At 46.7% G+C, this 18,742-nt stretch overlaps 1 protein-coding gene across 1 annotated transcript; it reads left to right on the top strand.

Annotated features, from left to right (window-relative positions):
• Positions 1–744: 744 nt before the first annotated feature.
• On the top strand, positions 745–18,344 carry LOC132518308 (chondroitin sulfate proteoglycan 4-like). Its single transcript, XM_060146304.1, has 3 exons — positions 745–823; positions 12,190–12,353; positions 17,781–18,344. Exons 1-3 carry the CDS (start codon positions 745–747, stop codon positions 18,267–18,269), a joined length of 732 nt encoding a protein of 243 aa, XP_060002287.1. The 3' UTR covers positions 18,270–18,344.
• Positions 18,345–18,742: the final 398 nt, after the last annotated feature.

The following is an 18,742-nucleotide window of genomic DNA, read 5'->3' as shown; positions in this document are numbered from 1 at the left end:
TTCACATTTATGTGGATACCTGAGCCTGCCAGGAGAAATTCCGCATGCCTGGATCAGCCCGGCCTTCCGACACCAGGCACAAGCTACACAGAGCCAGCCCTGGGTGGGGTCATTCTCTGTGCTAATACATTCCTTGTGGAGAGACTTTGCATTTGTTTAGAATTTGAACGTGAGAATGGTAAAGCTGGAAGGACCTTAGAGATTTGGTGCACTCTCCATGTTTTAAGAAGGAAAAAACAGAGGTCCAGTTCGTGTTTAAGTCTTACTCATTCATCCAACACGACTGCCGGTGCCTATGCACCAGGTATGCATTGGGGATTCAGCAATAAACAGGGGCTCACTCTGGTGCCTTAAAGCCGTGTTAAGTTGGGTCCTACCTCCGTCAGGAACGCTTCTCCCTCCAGCCTCCATTTCTCAACAGCGCCCGCTCTACACTCAACTCCACTGCAGCACTCGCCCGGCAAGGCGGGGGACGCGTACTCTCTGCTTACCGACCTTGCCTGGGCGCTGAGGCCCCGGAGCGGGCCCTCCTCGACCGCGCTGCGGACCCCGGAGCCGGGCAGAGCGTGATGGGGCGCAACAGCTGCGGGTTGCAAGCGGCTCTCCCCGCCTTGGCCCAGCCCCCCGCGTTGGTTGGGGGCGACGCCCCCTGGGTCGGCTCTGGGTCCCGGCCGCGGACGGGGAGGGGCCGGCGCAGGTAGCTCGGCTGCCGCCCGGGAGCGAGCGTGGGGTCGCTGCGGCGGGATGGGGTGGCTCCGGGCCCGCCGCCTCGTCCTGCTTGCCGCCTGCCTGGGGCTCTGCGGGGAGCGCGGGGCGCTCGGAGGTACGTGCCCCCCAACCTCCCCCCCCGTGCCTTCCCCGGCCGGCCACGCGCGGAGCCCGCTAGAAGAGGGGGGGCGAGGGCGGGCGGCTCGGGGGGCGTGGATTCCCCTGTACTCCGGGGGCCTCGGGAGACGCCGCGGCCGGGTGAGCCCTGCGGCGACCGCGACTTGGACTCTCAGGCAGGGCCTTCGGGCAGCCGAGGTCGGGGTCCGCTCGGCTCTGAGCAGTGCCTGTGGCTCCTCCGCGGAAAACTTGCGACTCCCGCCCCGCGAGGCCCGGCCCCTCGGGTCCCGACCAGTTCGCGAGCCTCGGGGGCGGGCCCTGCGCCGACCTCGGCACGGCCTTCGCCGCGGATTGGGGGTTTCAGGGCCGGACTCCTGGTGTCCCTCGGACTGGCAGAAGGAAGGCTTCCTGCTGTCCTCCCTTCTCATCCTTTTCAGCTCCTACTCGGGCCCTTTCTCGGCTGCACGTGACTGTAACGGGGGCCTTAAACTCCTCGCCGAAATTCTTGGTGGCTGGCCTGTTGTTCCCTATATCCCTCCACGCGTCCGCTTATATTTTCTGGACCTACTTCGCTGGAAGTGCTTTACATTTCCATGGCGCTTATCAGAAGTCAAAGATGACTAATAAAAGCATAGTTATTGAGACTTTTTACATAACTGAGCTCGACACTTGGACGTACCCCCCTGCCCCCGCTCTCTGAGATTTACTTCAGTTTAACAAAAGACTTTTAGAGACCAGAGAACAGACTCTCAATCAAAGGTCTTGTAAATCTTTGTGGCATTCGAATTCAATTCTGAACGCTTATTTACTTCACTTTAGGCGATTTCACGAGGAGCTTTGGAGTGGAGGACGCCTCGCTCTCACCCTTGCGCGGCCCTCCTTCCAGCTCCAGGAGCAGCTCTGCGCCAATCCTGATGTTTGGGGGCCCTTCCGAGCTCCTCCCTCTTTATCTTCCTCCTTTCTTCCTGGTTCTTCCTCTGCCCCCTCCCCGGCCCCTTCCTGGCCTGGCGTGCAGGGTGGATCGGGTACTAGGGCCCACGCGTGGGGACGCTGTGACAGTGGCTTTGAGAGGGAAGCTGCTGGTTGCAGGCCGGGGAGATCTGAGAGGGCAGTGAGTGGCATTGGGGGACAGACTGGATGGCGATGGGGCCTGAGCCAGGGATCCAAGTGGTCAGTGTAGAGTGATGGAAAGCCCATGGCTTTGGAGTTAGGTGGACTTGGGCTTTAATCTGGGTGCCACCATGCATTCTCAGAGTGACTTTGGAGAAATTACTTTACTTCTGTTGGTCTTGATGTTGCATTTGTAAAACTGGGATGATAATCACTTCTTCAGAGAGACTTGAATAAAATATGTGTAAGACCTGCTTGGGAACTACTTGATAAATGCTCATTTCCCTCCTTTCCTACTCATTACTCTCCTTTCCTCTTCATCTGTGCAGTTAACTTGGGCATGAGGCATGCAAAGAGCAGCAGGTTAGGTATGCATTGAGGGGTACAGAATGTGGTTAGAGGAGAGTTATTGAGTAAAGAATCACATAGCATATATAATTTAACATATACACTGTTCTTCACCCTTGGCGCTAATAGCATGACAAATATCAGATACCGAGGTCTCACCAAAAGCTGCTTTGGGGCACTTTTCTTGAATAGCCAGTTGTGGAATCTAAATTTAGGTTTCTTCCTTACCTCCTTGGGTGATTCAAGCTGTTACTTTGAAGACTGTCAAAGCCTTAGGTGAATGCTGCTTTCAGTCCCTACCAGACACAGGGTGATGTGTCCTCAGGGAGTCTCACCACAAGCAGGAAGTCACCTTTGTCTGGTAAGCAGATTGTCTCAGTAAGAATATCTGTAGCACGCACCCCCAGTATATCTCTATTTGTAAATCAAGTCTCAGTACTACTGTCACTAACAATTTTCTCAAGGTATAATATACTCTTAGCTCTAGAACCATGTTGTCAATAGTTCAATGATTTCTCATTTTTTGACTACCTTCTTATCAGATCTCGTTAGTGTATTATTGCTTTGACCTTGTAACAGGGCTAATGAGCTTGTACAGAAAGAGGAGAAGGGCCACCACCACCAGTTCCTGTGCATTTACTGGTCCTTGCGTTATTTGTATATATCTTTAATGTATGGCTTGTCTGTAGGAATTGTTTTAATCAATTGATCCTTTTTGTGAGGGTTTGTTTAATTACAGTGAGATAATATAATTGTAAACCCAGTTAAGCAGGCAAACCCGCGTGTGGTGTGTCACTGAATGGAGAAAGAGAGAGGGAGTGAGGGCACCACTGTCCATCCTTCCACCTTGTAGAACTCGCGCTACTCCCCTAGGGAGACTTGTGTACCCAGCAGACAAGACACACTGCCAGTCTCACATGCCACCTGTGGCACGATGCCAATCAATCTGTAAAGCAGAGATGAGTAAAGCCTCAGTTCTTATGTTTTAGACTAAAATAACCCATGAAGTTGTAATTACATTTCCTTCTGGCTCTGCAGTGACTACCTTGGCGCGCCACTTTGTCATTTCTGCCTGAAATTGTGGCGCCCAAACCCAAAGGCTTCCGGTGGCCCGAGAGCCATGGTGAGCCAAGCAACGGTGGTGTGGCAGGAGGTGACGTGGAGTGAGGGAGCTGGGAGCTGGGGCCTCCACACCCTTCACAGTTGTTGTGCTGTGGGAATAAATAGGTCCCAGGATGGCCCAAGTGGCTGATTTTTCTAGGGAAGTCAGAAAGTCCAGGTTTTTAGTTAAAATGTCTTTTATTACAATTTAAAAAATTTAATGTAAAAATAGAACTCTAGAGGCCATACAAAGCACAAACAAAACTCATGCCTTCTGCTTCTGGGGTCATTTCTAATGCTACTGCTTTATTTACCTCTGTATTCTGTATACTGAGTCCAGTACCTAACAATGATAGGTGCTCAATAAATAAGAGTGACTGAGTGATAGAGCACCCCTGGGGATTGTGGTAGGCAGAATAATGTCCACCCAAAGAAGTTCACATCCTAGTTCCTAGAACATGGAACATGTTGCTTTACATGGTGAAAGGGACTTTGCAGATGTGATCAGATTAAGGATTTTGAGGTGGGGAGATTATCCTGGATCATCTGAGTGGGCCCTAAATGCAATCATAGGGGTGTTATAAGAGGGAGGCAGGAGGGTCAAAAGAGATGATGTGATGGAAGCAGAGATCGGAGTGATGTGATGGCTGGCTGGGGCCCTAAGCCAAGCAATGTGGCCGTCTCTAGAAGCTGGAAAAGACAAGGAAACAGATTCTCCCCTAGAGCTTCCAGAAGGAATGCAGCCCTGCAGACACCTTGATTTTAGCTCAGTGAGCTCCAGAAATGTAAGACAATAAATGTGTGTCATTTTAAGCCATTAAATTAGTGGCAATGTGTTATAGCAGCGATGGGAAGCTTATAGAGGGAGTGTCTGTCCTAGTAAAAGAGATCATATAAAGGGCCATTTAGTTCTGATGGTCAGAAGATGGCAGTGCCATCAGAAAGGAATGAGGAGCTGGGAGCTTTAGGGAAGGTTTTGTTCCTGTGCGCAGTGAGCCTGGCTCCAGCACTCACTCCAAAGCCTGTGGCCGGGCCTGGAAAACTCCCAGACAGAGGGGTAGCAAACATAAAAATATATAAATGTCACATGTGGAACATTTATGATAGGACACAGGCTCTGCGGTCACTAAGGAGGGAGTTGTCAGCTCAGCCAGGGGTGGCTGGGGACGAGGACAGCCTCACTGCTTCATTCCAGGAGGTGCTACAGCAATCTACAGCATCTGCAGGAGTAGCTCCCCCTGGAGTTGTGTGGGACGCAGTCTGCCTGACCATTTGCAGCAGGCCTAGAGACTGCCCCATTGAGAGGGGGTATGGGCAGGGCAAGTGCTGGTTTTCTCTTTGCAACCTGAGCAGTTGGCATGGAGACTGATGTTTGGGGGATGAATGAAAAATGAGAGGCCGGTGAATCCTGTTCTGCATTAGCAAGGATTCCAGGGCTGTGGATTGCTCAGGCTCTACCTGGAAACCTAAGATTTCCATCGTCACGGTGGCCCTGGGCCTACTACCGGCTTCTCCCACACCCTCCCAAATGTGTCAGCAACACATTTAGCATAGAGACGTGATACCAGGGACCCCTCCCACCCTTCCAGTCAACTGCCCATCCTGGAGCCGTGGAGCAAATATCTATTCGCTCATTGATTTTCTTTCCCAACTTAAATTTTAGTGGACCTAACTCTCGTGGGAGAGACTCTTAAAACTTTCCCTGTTGGGATTTGCTTTCAGTGAATAGAGGAGGTCAGGTCTCCAGGGCATGTTAGATGTTTGTGCTAATTTGTTTCAAAGTTGTAAGTTTTCTTCTTAGAGTGCTCTGGATAAAGTTAGTTATCTCTTGAATAAATATTCAACTTCAGTTTGACAAAGCACACGCCCTCGATACCATAGTAAAACACGGTGGAAACTCTTAAGAATAGATTTGTGGGGCGAAATGTGGCTTTCCTTTCCAAGTGAAGTTATTCCGCTCAAACGATACAGCATGAGTTAGAGCTGTTTTATAATGTTAGCCCTCCTTTTAGGATGTCATCTTAGGAGTTTGTATAATGCAAGTACTCTAGCAGAGAAGTTTTGTTTTGTTGCTTTTTATTTTAATTAAAAAAAATAAGCTTCTACACTTATGCTATATCATCTGTAGAACGTATTTGGAAGAAAATCAGTACATAAAAAGGCACGAAATAAAGTTACCAAAAATACTGTATTATGAAAAAGCAATTCTAATTTTCAGTGAAAGCAAACAGTTCTGAAATCTTTCTTTGAAATACTCTCCTAATTAGTTTCTACCCTAATCATGTTTTGCCCTCACACGGTCACCAGACTGATCTTTCTAAAACACAAAACCGATATGTCTTTTCCCAGCTAACACCATAATGCTTCCTTACTGTCTGCAGAGTACGGTTTGTAAGCTGCCCCCCACCCCCGTAAGTGGAACCCTGCCCATGGGGATCCAGGTGGTCCGTCAGCCATTTTCTCCCCAAACGTTCATTGAGAATTTCTTGTTATATATACACAGCAAAACAACGCAAAATGAAAGCTCCCCTCCCAGAATCCGCCTCTTAATAAGTGGCTACCCAGCCAGAAATCTGCAAATTAATCTGGATTGCCCCCTTGGCCTCTTCTTCCCTCTTGTGACAGTCCCACTTTTTAAATATCTCTTGAACCTACCCACCTACCCCCCTGTTTGCTTCCCCACACCCACCATCCCCTTGAGTCCATTCTCTGCCTTTCAGCCAGAGTCAGCTTCTAAGTTGCAAGCTGACCGTCTCATTTCCCTCTTTGATCCCTTTACGGCCCTCTTTCGAAAGAGTCTGAACTCTTTAGCTTGGCTTCCAAAGCCATCATTTACGGAGTGCCTAATGTGCCGAGCACTGCTGGGTGCACTGCCAGCTGAGCAGTGGTCGAGACCCCAGAGTCTTATATTCTGTTTGGGGTGGTGTGGTATTGGGGCTGAATAATAACCCAGAAAACAAATTAAGAAGGTATCAGATTATAATAAGAGCCTTGAAAGGAGTAACCAGGCACTGGGTATGTGCGTTTGCAGGCAGGCATGCGTGTGTGTGTGTGTGTGTGTGCGCGTGACTGTACACACTCACCTGGAACTGAAAGTTCAAGGAAGGCCTCAGATGGATGCAATGGTGTTTGCCCCTGACCCCTCTTGCCTCTGCAGCTTCTACCCTGGCTGCCCCCTCCTTATACTGTGCTCAGCCAGACTGGGCTTTTGGTTCCTTGCAGTCACCTCTCTTCTCTCTCTCCCCCCTTTTTTTCTCTCCTCTTCCGCTGCTCCAGCCCTCACCAGCTCTTCCTAGCAGCCAATGCCTTGCCTGAAGCGCCTTTCCTCCCTCCACCCTCCTTGACACTGCCCAGTGCTTCTGTTGTGGTCTGCATTTCCCAGTTAATAATCAGGCAACTGTAATTGCTTTACTTACAGTCTTTCACAGTCACCATTGAATCCCCAGGACCAAACAAACAGTATATGTAGACAGAATATGCACATGGCACGGGACACTGAAATCTGCCGGGGAGAGACGCTTAATAGTTAGATCGCTCCTTCTCTCATACCGCCACTGGACCCACTGGACCCACATCAAGCTTCTGTTGTACCAACTTTCTGCTATCGCTCGGATACCCTCTTCTTTCTGAGCAGCTCTCTCCTTGGATAGATTGCAAGCCCCTTTGTCTTATTAATTCTCCAATCCAACCCATGATAGTACCTGGCACATAGTAGGTGCCAAAGAAACTTAAACACAAAACCAAAATCAAACAAAAAACCAGAAACATATAGTTTGGAGGAAGGAATGGGAACCAATTCTAAGACAGATAGAATGAATCATATAATTACCAACCTGGAAGAAATTACAGAGAAATAGTTCTTAACTTTCATGCAAAGTATCTTACCCACCTCACTGCCAATCTTTGGTTTCTATTCAAACCTTTCACCTTTTATCTAAGCACACAAAACCAGGAAGTTGCTCTGATTTTTGTTCAGCTTGATTTGCTGCCTTCCTATAAAATGCCCAAACACACCTTTTCCTTCACTGCAGGTCGAGATCGCCTTTCTTTTTCTAGGAACCGGTTTTACTTGTGCTTCTATCGCCTTTTATTGTGATTTTGAGGCATTTACTAGGGGTCACAAAAATTAGGCTCAGTTTGGAGGTTTGTGAGGACCCGAACTGGCTTCAGGCTGTCAAACCAGAAGTTTTAACCCTGCTTCCCTGTTTTTCCCCTGAGGCAATGGAAATTTCTAGCCACCAGCTGACTGGAATTGATTTAGTGCCAGAGGTGAAATGTGGGAAAATATAGGGATGTTGTTTATTAAGGTTACTTAGTCATTCTCAGCAGTAGATTTTATGATTTAGAAAACATTTCCTGGTTTTGAAAACTTAACAATACACCCTTTAAGTCTGTCAGAAATTGGAGTGGGGGGATTCAGTAATGGGAAGGCCAGGAGGATAAACCAGGATAGCTAGTGGGTTTGTAGCTGCTTCTTTAAACTGTGTGACCATGTCCCTACATTCTAGTTTTATTGAATTTAATTATTAATGGCTGTTTTTAACGAGAGAACGGGGGCTTATACATATCTGAGAACGTCTGTGAGAGATCATGTTCATCTCTGTATCAACCTCGTATCTTGGTAAAAACACTGGCTTGGTGATTGGGAATGCTTAGTTTTTGTCTTAGCTCTGTTTTTAAATAACTGCTGACTTGACATAAGTCCATAAGCTTCTTTAGGCCTGAGTTTACTCAACTATAAAATGAGGGTTTACTAGGTTAGTTCAGTTTGGTTCAGTAAATGCTTGCTCGCCACCTACCTAGCTTAGACTGGATTCCCTAGAGAGAGAGGCTTAGGGAGGGATTCTTGTGTGAGTGAATAACTGAGTGAGTGCTACCAGGAGAGAACTGGAAGGAAGTGAGGGAAGTAGGATAGGGTGGGAAAAGAAACCAAGCAAGGATGTGGTCTCATCTCAGCCTGATCCCAGAGAAAGCTCTGAAATATGAACAGCAACACAGTTTTCTACATACTTTTCTACATACACCTCTTTCAGTCATTGGCTGGAGGTTGTACCCCGGGACAGAGGGTATAATTTCACTGAAATTTCTGGATAACACAGTTCATCAGCTGGAGGATGCGTGCACCAACCTGTAAAAGGGATCTAAATGGGACACCAACAAAATCCATCATACCACCTGTGTGCCAGGCACTGTTCTAGGTATTGGAGAGAGGAAGGTAGAAAAGATATGGTCCCTGATCATAGGAAACTTATGGACTCGTGCAGGAGCTAGATGAATAAACAAGTAATTTTAATACACCATGGTGAACACTAGGGCAAAGGAATGCGCAGTGTGGTAGGAACAAAAATGAGAAGCAGACATTGCAGGTTGGGATCCTCAGGAAGCAGAATCAAACACGGAGATGAACACGCAGGAACTTTATTAGGGAATGTTCCTGGGAGCAAGATTTGAGGAAAGGAAGAGAATAGAAGAGAAGGGAACTGGTTTAGGAAGAGGAGTCAACCTACAATGTAGTCTCAATGCAAACAGCTGAATTTGTGGGGAGCTAAGATGCTGGGGCTATCTGCCAGCAGCATTCACAGCAGCCAGGGTAGAAAGAAAGTCCTTTGTTCTCGAAGGGTAGTGGGTGCATCACGGAATCCACCACAGTCCACCCCTTGCATCACCTGGACCCACTTCATGTAAATCCTGGGAATAGTACCTGAGTGATAAGCTTCATGTTCCTCCTTATCCAGTGATTCCTTTTACCCTCAACTGGTATTTCTGCTGGTCTCAGTGGCCACCTGATGATGTGACTCAGACCTTCATCCCCGAGGGGTCTGAGCTCTTGTCAACACACTCTTCTCAGGACAGGGTGACTGCGTTTATGTACTGACTGCCAAAGAAGCACCAGGAGGCATCCAAGGGGACCACATGGACACCCAACCTACTTTTCTGTGAGCCCGTTGTGTAACAATAGTTCTACCCCCTCCTGATGACTCAGGCTCAATTACCTGCCAGATGAGGCATGACTCTTCCTGCCTGCTAGTTCCTTGATACAAGGAGACTGAAATGTCCAGGCAGCAGCTGTAACTTATCATATAGAGAGAATCTTGTTGTGTCCCCTGGTAGAAGCGTTCCCCTTTGGAAGCCAGGAGCTTTGAAACCGTGGATTTATGGTTGATGGGGATGGGAACACAGATTCCTTAAGTGGGTCACTGAGAGTGACGGTCAACAAGGCCACTCCTGGTCTGCCCCTTGTTCTCAGACCCACAGCTTATACTTCTGGAGACATAGCAGGAGGTGTGTAAAGATTTTTAATTTAAAGACCATGTAAAGATCTTTCACTTAAAGTGTACATTATGTCCTGGAGGGTGGAACCCCACCCTGATAGAGTATCGCTTCTGAGCTGGTGATTCAGCCGTACCTTTAGCACAGTCTCTCAGGCCTGCAGCTTCAGGGGTGCACTATGTGATAGGACCAGCGGGTCTCGGGGTCTTAGGCCCATCACCACGCCTCCTTTGGAGTAAAGGGTGTGCCTTGGATTGACGTGATGCTGTTCGGCATCCCGTGTTAGTGAATTAAACACTCCAGAAGCTCTCGGAGGGGTACCTGGTGCCGGCCTGCAAGCAAGAAAAGCAAATATATACCCGGAGTCTATGTCTGTTTTTGTTGAAATGAATCACTGGCTATTCCAAGAAGAAAGGGTTTCATTGACATCACCTTGCCACCCCTCTTCAAGGGATGGTCATCTACTGGGGATTTGGTGTTGGACTCAGTGAGAGGCACGCTGGGCATTCAGCAGTAGCATCGCTAGGGAAGCCTTGGTCAGAGGGGGCCCAGGCTGCTGGGTGCAGGCATAGACTCCTCCCTCACCACCCTGGCTACTTCATCACGCACCCATTGTGTCAGCATAGGGCTGGCCAATGACAGAGGCTGGCTGATGGCAACTGGCCAAGTCATTTTTTCTGCCTGGTTGTTTTAGTGCCTGTTGTGTGGTGGATGTTTCCTGGTGGGCATTAACATGCAATATAAAGGTCTTCCCGCTTCCTGCTGACACTCACGCGTCTCTCCCAGACCTCCTCGGCCCTGCTCTTTCAATCTTTCTCATTCCAGACTCCTGACCATCTGGCCGGGCTGTTTGCTACTACCTATCCGTCTTTATTTATTCTAACCTCAAGCCTCTTCTCTCTCCATATAAAGTGGGCAATTAGGTGTACCACTCACAGTTCTACCTTTTGGAGAATTTTCCCTCAACCCTGTTTTTCATGGCCACCGCTAAGAGGAGCTGTAGTGCAGTTGGAGTCCATTTTCAGCTTGCATGCATGTGATGAAGCTGACTCAGCCACGAACCAAGCTCAGGTGTTTTGCCCTTCCACCAGCTGGTAATAAGGGGTTTCTCCATGCAGCCAGTTGCATGAGCTGAGGATGCATTCGTGCTGGCGCAAGAATGGGGATGACGTGGCGCTCCAGGCCACCATCTCGTTGCACCTTCTGGTCCTATTCATGCTCGATCCAGGATGTACCACTACCATCCCTTGAATCTCTACTTTCACCATCCATCCGTCAGAGCAATTCTGTCGTGTGTGTCTCACTTAGAGTGGGTCACTGCACTTTCTATGCTTCCAGGATCCACCTTAGCAGTGAGTTCACACCATTTCCGGCAGTCTGTGCTAGCATGTTATATCCTGCATCCCTCGAGAGTGCCCCCAAATCTAGTATAAACTCTCCCTTTTTCAACTTTATGTTCCTGCCCCCTTGATCAGGTGCCCTCAGTCCCATGTGCATTCCCCCAGCTGCTGGCACCACATTCTGGGTAGGTCCCGCAGCTCCATTAGGGTCTCGTCCTTTTCCTCCCGTATCAAGCCCAGCATGTCTCCACACAGGTTATATCATGACTTAGGCTTTGTTTTTGGTCTAGTGGTCAGGAAGAGAGATGGGAGTGTATCTTCAGAGGTTACATGTTCCTCGTGGGGAGAGGTTTCTGCATCCGCTTTAAGCAAGGGGAGTATCACCTTAACAGGGGGATAGGTCTCTTCTTCAGGCTCAGAGGGTTCAGAGGGGTCTAGGGACCCAGGATATTTGAATGCACCAATCCAGATGTCCCCATTCCATTTGTCAAGGTTCCATTCTTTACCAAACAAGGCCATAGACTTGTCAGAGGTAGCCTGACATGGTTGGAACTTTGACTTAGTTTGATGCTGAATGCTCTGATAACTAATTCCTGGGTGGGAGTCTCACCTTGCCCTGCCCACCCACTATAGGAGATAAGAAAGACTTTATGTACTACCATGGAAGCCCTTTGGCTTTCACACCTGGCTTGTAATTGTCAACTAATCTCTCCTAGTTTTTCCTTATCTTTTCCAAAGCTTCATTCAGACTTAGCAATAGACTCCCAATTCCATTGTTCTCATAGTTAGTACTTGCCCTATATTTCTCATAGGTTGATATTTCAGCACTGGCTAATGTGTTCCCTTCCACCGTTACACCGGTTCACCGCCAGTGACTTGGGATTAACCCCTGTGGAAGGGAAGGAAGCAGAATTGGGTAGATGGAGAAGTAGATTTGCAATTCAGTTTCAGTGGAAGCCTCGGCCAACCCCCTTGAGAGTTCTGAAGAGGGACTGACCCATCAGAGGTATCCTGAGTTGGAGCAGGAGAACTCTGAGACTTTATTTCCCCACAACAGATCTGTGGGCTACCCCAGGAAGCAGGTGTGGGCTTGTGCAAGGCAGCTATCTTTGGCAGGGTCTCTTCTGAAGGGAGATGACAATATAAATGGAATAGTCATTGTGTAATAACTTTACTAACTTTTTTTTTTCCCCAGCATCTTTTTATGGTGAAAGCTATGTGGGGCTCAACATCATAGAAGTTTCCTCTGAGTTATCTCTTCAATTAAAGTTTCAAACCAGCAAACCACAAGGATTACTTTTTCTTGCAGCTGGGGAAAATGACTACTGTATGATAGAACTTCTATCAGGAAACTTACGGGTAAGATTAAAAACAAAATCTTTAAACATGTATAAGCCTTTAGTTACTGGAGGGAAAAACAGAGAAAAGAGAACAAGATAGCTATCCATTTGATTACTGTTATTTCACTAGAATAAAATCAGGTGCCATATGTAAGTGTTGAGATCTTTTCCAATTTTATCAGCGTGTCTTAACTGTTCCAACTCTGAAATTTTTTTTTTTTTTCCTTTTTTGCGGTACGCGGGCCTCTCACTGTTGTGGCCTCTCCCGTTGCGGAGCACAGGCTCCGGACGCACAGGCCCAGCGGCCATGGCTCACGGGCCCAGCCACTCCGCGGCATGTGGGATCCTCCCGGACCGGGGCACGAACCCGTGTCCCCTGCATCGGCAGGCGGACTCTCAACCACTATGCCACCAGGGAAGCCCCCAACTCTGAAATTTTTTAACCTCAATATGTAGTCCATAAATGTGGGAAGAGTTTCCATGTCCAAGTTTCTCTCTTTTTCTTGTGAATAGCCTTGTTTACTCAATAAAACACTATGAGATGAGATTGATTAATTATGATTCTTTCTCTTTCAGGTGAGAGTTAATTTGGGGACAGGTGAACAAGGGCTCCTTTCTGAGAAAAGACTTCGTGTGGATGACTTGGTTTGGCATTTAGTGGAATTGTACTGTTTTAAGGATAGTATCTCTCTGGTTATTGACAAACATTATGAGATGACTGGCCAGATCACCGGCGGGATGCACGATTTGCACTGTCAGCGTGGAATCTACGTAGCAGGCCACGGTGGACTTGATGTCCCGTGCCTAGATGGAGAGATCCCCAATTTCCGTGGATGTATGGAGGATGTGGCGTTTAACCAGAGGGAGATCCTTAACATCCCTTAGATCTTACCCTGGTTTTAAGAAAGTTTATGAGGTGTCACTAGGATGCAATGATGAATTTTTTGCAGCAGAGGATGAAGCCATCAACTTCTTTAGCTCCAGGTCCTATGTCTCCTTCCCAGAATGGAGGGTGCAAGGGGATGGGCTATTTGAATTTGCTTTGCAGACTGGAACTCAACAAGCCTTGCTTTTATTTCAGTCAGGTAGAGAAGGAGATTTTGTTGCTTTGGAAATAAAGGTTTATTGAAGGCTCATGTAGGAAGGAATAAGAATAACACTCTGCTCTCTTCTTTTTGCTTAGTTAGTGACAACCAGTGGCACGTTATTCAACTCAGATTCACTGAAGGGTATCTGGACCTGATGGTGGATGAACAGGGAGTAAGGACATGGCTGCCTTTGCAAAGCAAACCGTTTGTATCTGAAGGCCCTCTCTTCGTGGGAGGTCTTGATAGCCGCAAGGGAGAAGAAGTTAAAAGGTTAGAACTTGCCTCTGTGCCTAGGAAATGTGCTCAAGGAATCTCTTTCAAAGGGTGCTTAAGAGGCTTGGAAGCCAACTCAGAAAAGAAAGCATTAAAGGATGCCCTATTTCCAAAGATATATCTGCTAGTTGTAAAATGAAGAGTGGTGATAACAAAAACCCTTCTGTAACAACCACAGAAAAGCTGCTTCAGGCAGAAGTTCCCCTTTCCACGGCCGACCCTGAGGTAGGCAAGCCTATTCTTCAAGAAGCCAGTAGCTATTTCTTCGTTCTGAATAACTTGAAGGTCCAAGAAGGTGCGCAAGCCCTACTGGAACAAAGGCATATGAAGATGGATGTGGAGTTGAAGGATTTGGGTTTCCATCAGTCTCAGATACTATTTAAAATAAAGGAGATGCCTATTCGTGGGTTCCTTCGATTAGATGTTTCCCCCGAACAAGAAATGGAGAAGGCTTTTACTCTGTTAGATTTGGGGCAAGGAAGGGTTTGGTATGTCCGTGATAGTTCAGAAGAACCTAGGGATTATTTCACATTTTCCGTCTCTTCCAACAGCAAGAAGGAAGCGCCATTGTATCTTCAAGGACATGTTTCATATGTGTTTAACATTATTGCCATTCCAGTAAATGATCCCCCAAATCTTAAGCTCCCCGAAGGAAACTTGCTTCTCGTGTTTGAGAACTCTAAGAAACGACTGACTCCAAATAGCATACATGTGTCAGACCCAGACACAGATTCCTTGAGTCTTAGTTTCTCAGTTCTTGCAACTTCAATTCAGATGCTGGGTTTTTAGAAAACACCAATGATCCTGGGAGAGCCATTAATGGTTTTACATATGGGGATTTAAGAGATGGCAACATTTTGTATGTGCACAGGGGCCATCGGAACTCCCGGATCCTTCTGAGAGCAAGTGATGGAGAGCTGGTTAGCAATACAGTGGTGTTACAGGTCATGGCTGTTCCTTGGGACTTTGCAGTGGCCAGTAGAACCAGTGTGGTAGTACGGCAGGGTGGCACGGTTCTGATTACACAGAGCAACTTGTTGGTGGAGGTTAATGGTGAAGGCCCTGAGGTAGACACCCGCTATGTTATCACTCATCCACCTCGGTATGGCCAGGTTAGGTGGCAGGGGTCAAGTGGCGAGTGGAAACAAGCTAGTACCTTCTCTCAGCGTTCTGTTGATTGGGGTCAGGTCCGGTACTGTAGTAAATTCAAAGAATTGCAGCTAGAAAATGTTACGGATCACTTTAAAGTTAACATAGAAGGAAAAAGCAGTGGAAAGCTGATGTTTCTGGTTATGGTACAATGGCTGAAGTTTACCCTTCTGAAAAATGTTCCTCTTGAGATCAGTAAAATAAACAGGCACGTATTGAATTCTGATCATTTGCAGGCTGTGACAGAGGGTGTGGAAGTAGCTGAGAGGGAACTTCATTTTAAGTTACTGACCCCACCTAAGAAAGGAAAATTGCTACTTGGCACAAAATTTCTAAAAACAAACTCAGTCTTCAGCCAACAAAATGTTACAGACTCTAAGATAAGTTATGAACCACAGGGAAGTCCCAGGGCACATTCACAAGACACTATTAGGTTCTTCATGGTTGCAGAACACATGGAATCAAAAGATTATATGTTCAGAATAAATTTTAAAGCAGATAAGAGGTGCATTATTGTAATGAACAGAGGATTATTTGTAAAAGAAGGAGAAGAGAAATTAATCACAAAATTGGAGTTATTTGTTCAAACCTCGGACAGTCAGACTTTCCAGTATAAAATCACCAAGAGTCCTCAACATGGGAAGCTGAAACTGACTCGATCTTCAGATTCTCTGGGAAGTCATGACAGTATCACCACATTCACTGATCAAGACATCTTGGGTGAGCGGCTCATGTACGTGCACGATGACTCTGAGACCCAGTGTGACGAGTTCCTCCTCATGGCCTCCACCGCAGGACCAGGCCAAGAGGGAGTGGCCAGGGATTTTGATACAGAGCATCTGTCTACAGAAATTAAAGTCACCGTTTCTGTGGAGTTAAAGAACGATGAGAAACCAGCGTGTGCGGTGGATAAGGTCTTTCACGTCGTGCGGAACGGCCAGCGCTTGTTGACCCTAGCTAATCTCTGTTACCATGACCCCGAGGCAGATTTTGATGATGGGCAGTTGCTCTACACCCGGTGGGGCATCCCGAATGGGGACTTGGTGCAAGCCAGTGACCCGACTCAGAAACTCTACCAGTTCAGGCAAGAAGACCTGCGGGAAGGGCGTGTGCTCTTCAGGCATCAGGGCGCAGACTCGGCCCGCTTTGTGCTGTTTGTGACAGATGGCGTCCACTATACATCGTCCCTCCTCGAGGTCAGTGTGTCAGATCCCTGTGTCCGCATAGCCAACAACACAGGACTGCTGGTACAGAGAGGAAAGGACAGCAGCCTCACGACAACCAACCTCAGTGTCACCACAAACCAAGATGTCAGAACAGACCACGAGATCAAATTCCACATCCCGTGTCCCCCAAAGCATGGCAGAGTGCTGGTCAGCAGCTCAGGGCCCAGCTCATTTTCCCTGCATGACTTGAAGCAAGGACGTGTGATTTATAGACACGACGGCAGTGGCAGCTTCGATGTGTTCAACCTGACGGTGAAAGTTAAAGATACATATTTAGAAGTGGGCGTGTACGTGCAAGTGGACTCGGAAAGCCACCAACATCACACCCAAATTCTGCACAGCAAGACCCTTGTGGTTGAAGAAGGAAAACCAGTAAAACTGAGTGGAGGAAGGCTCTTGATTTCTCTCCTGGTATTTGGAATGACTTTGAAAAAATGTAGATGCCATTGAGAAGAAAAGCTAGAAGGTTTCATGATTTTGATACTGCTAATTGTGCTATAGGGAGAAATGGAATATAAATAATCCTAAGCCTCATTTTAAAGCTGTGTGCACGTGATCACACGCGTATGCATGTATGTTTGGTGTAGGATGACCTGAGAAGGAGGATGGAATGTATATATTATAGTCAATGAAGAGGTCATTGCTTTTTTCATTTGTCACGGCAACACTGCCAGTATTTCATTTGGTCTGAGTTACGTTTGTAATGCGGTGAAGCCGGGTATAAACGAGTAGGGTAATTTAACAGACATAAAAAGGATCCCTAAAATAGAAGAGGATACTATATTACACAGTTTATTTCCTTAGCTGTGAATGTGGCCTTGTGTAATTTGTTGAAATTGATGGATCAGATTGGCCTAGACCAGTGGAAGGCCAGGGGTGAGACCTCATACCAGAAGCTGCCTGGTTTCCTGAGGCTCCAACTTGGAAGCTTCCAGTAGCACAGCCCTGCTGCTGAGAGTCAGGAGAGAGTGAGTAATCTGTGCAGGGTATGTAAACTATGATTTATGATAATTGGCCACAAATGCAGGCTATTCTGAATCTACCCTCAGGACTGCAAACGAGTTTGCCTGCTTGCTAAATACAGCCGATAACATCAAGTAGAAATGAATTCAAATCAGAAGCAGTTTACTAAATAATGAGTTTTGACTAAGAGAATACGTGGCCTACCAGCTTTCCTCAATTCTTTTTCAGGATCTTAGAGAGTTAAAGTTTCACCACAAGGGGGCGTATATAGTTCAGTGACTATAAATCAGTAACAATGACAGTTTTGAGATGGATTTTGCTGAATCCGTAAAATTAAATGTATATTGAAAATACTGAACTAGTTTAAAAATAAGCTTTCCTCTAAAGTCTTGCAATTTCAGTGAGTAAGCTGCTATTTCTTCTACCATCTTTTATTCCTTCTCCTTATACCATTTTATTTCTTTCAGCACAACTTTCTGAGTCCTAGGTCTCTTGCCACTGTGAATGATGCCTTGTTAGTACATTAGTAGCTGTTCAAATGTTGCTTTTCCTTTGTGACCAGGGCTGAAATTCAAAATATTAGCATGGTCACCAGAACAGACCGGGGCTTAAACTGTGTATCTGCCTGGATGGTAACCTAAGCCATTTGTGGACGTTAATACAAAACAATTTGGTTCATCAGGGGTCTTGACTCTTTCATGTGTTAATGTTTTTCTTTTTGTCTGTGTGTTGTGAATGTGCACTCAGGCTGGGCATGAAGATGATATTCCGTCAGAGGCAGTGTTCATTGTTAGGACTCCGCCAGTGCATGGATACCTCCAAAGATCTTTATCAGAGGAGGGCAGCTTGGGGACAGATGAAAAGTCACCTCTGATTTTTACACAACAGGACATTGATGATGGTTATATCCATTATGTACAGACAACTCCTGACCAACAACAGGACTGTTTTTTACTGGATGTGATGAATGGCTTCCAAGCTGTGAGTAGACTTGAAATCTTGGTGGATATTGTCCCTAAGTGGATTCCTCTGGCGGTACAAAATTTCACAGTCCAGGAAGGTGGTTCCAAACTACTTCCAGAAGACTACTTCAAAATTCCAAGCAAACATTTTGAGGGACTTGACTGTGAATTCGTTCTACTCACACCACCAAAACACGGTTCTGTTGAAAATTCTCATTTTCCAAGAGTAAAGCTAATGAAATTTACCAGGAAACAGGTAATAGCTCTCAGCTGATATGTTTGGTTTTGGGTATGTTAGATAAGAGAAAAAACTTGTCTATTTATCATTTAGATCATGGACTTTCGGGAGTGATGGGACCTTAGAAGGTATCTGGTCCAACCTCCCAACAGATGGAGAAGCCCTTCCACAGTAACCCCATAGAGAGGTCATCTAGTCATTGCTTAAAGATCCTCAGTGATGGAGAACTCACTGCTTCCTGAGATGGGCCCTTCCAGTTTAAAGACACTCCAGTTGTTAGAAGTTTCTTTATGCTGAGCTGCCACTTAGAAACTTCTGCTCCTGGGTCCTGGCTCTGGTAGCTCACAAAACAAATTATACCTCCTTTCATAAAAGCTCTTTAAATATTGAAAGGAAAAATTATCAAAGTCCCTTGAATTTTATCTTCTTTAGGTTAAAGAACTCTAGTTTCTTTAGCTTTTGCTTATATGCTGTAGGTTTCTAGCCCCTGCACCATCCTGGCTGCCCAG

The sequence above is a fragment of the Lagenorhynchus albirostris genome, chromosome 3 (assembly GCF_949774975.1).
Source record: "Lagenorhynchus albirostris chromosome 3, mLagAlb1.1, whole genome shotgun sequence".
Lineage (NCBI taxonomy): Eukaryota > Metazoa > Chordata > Mammalia > Artiodactyla > Delphinidae > Lagenorhynchus > Lagenorhynchus albirostris.
Note: the sequence above shows the minus strand (reverse complement) of the source record. Positions and strands in the feature narration are given on the sequence as shown.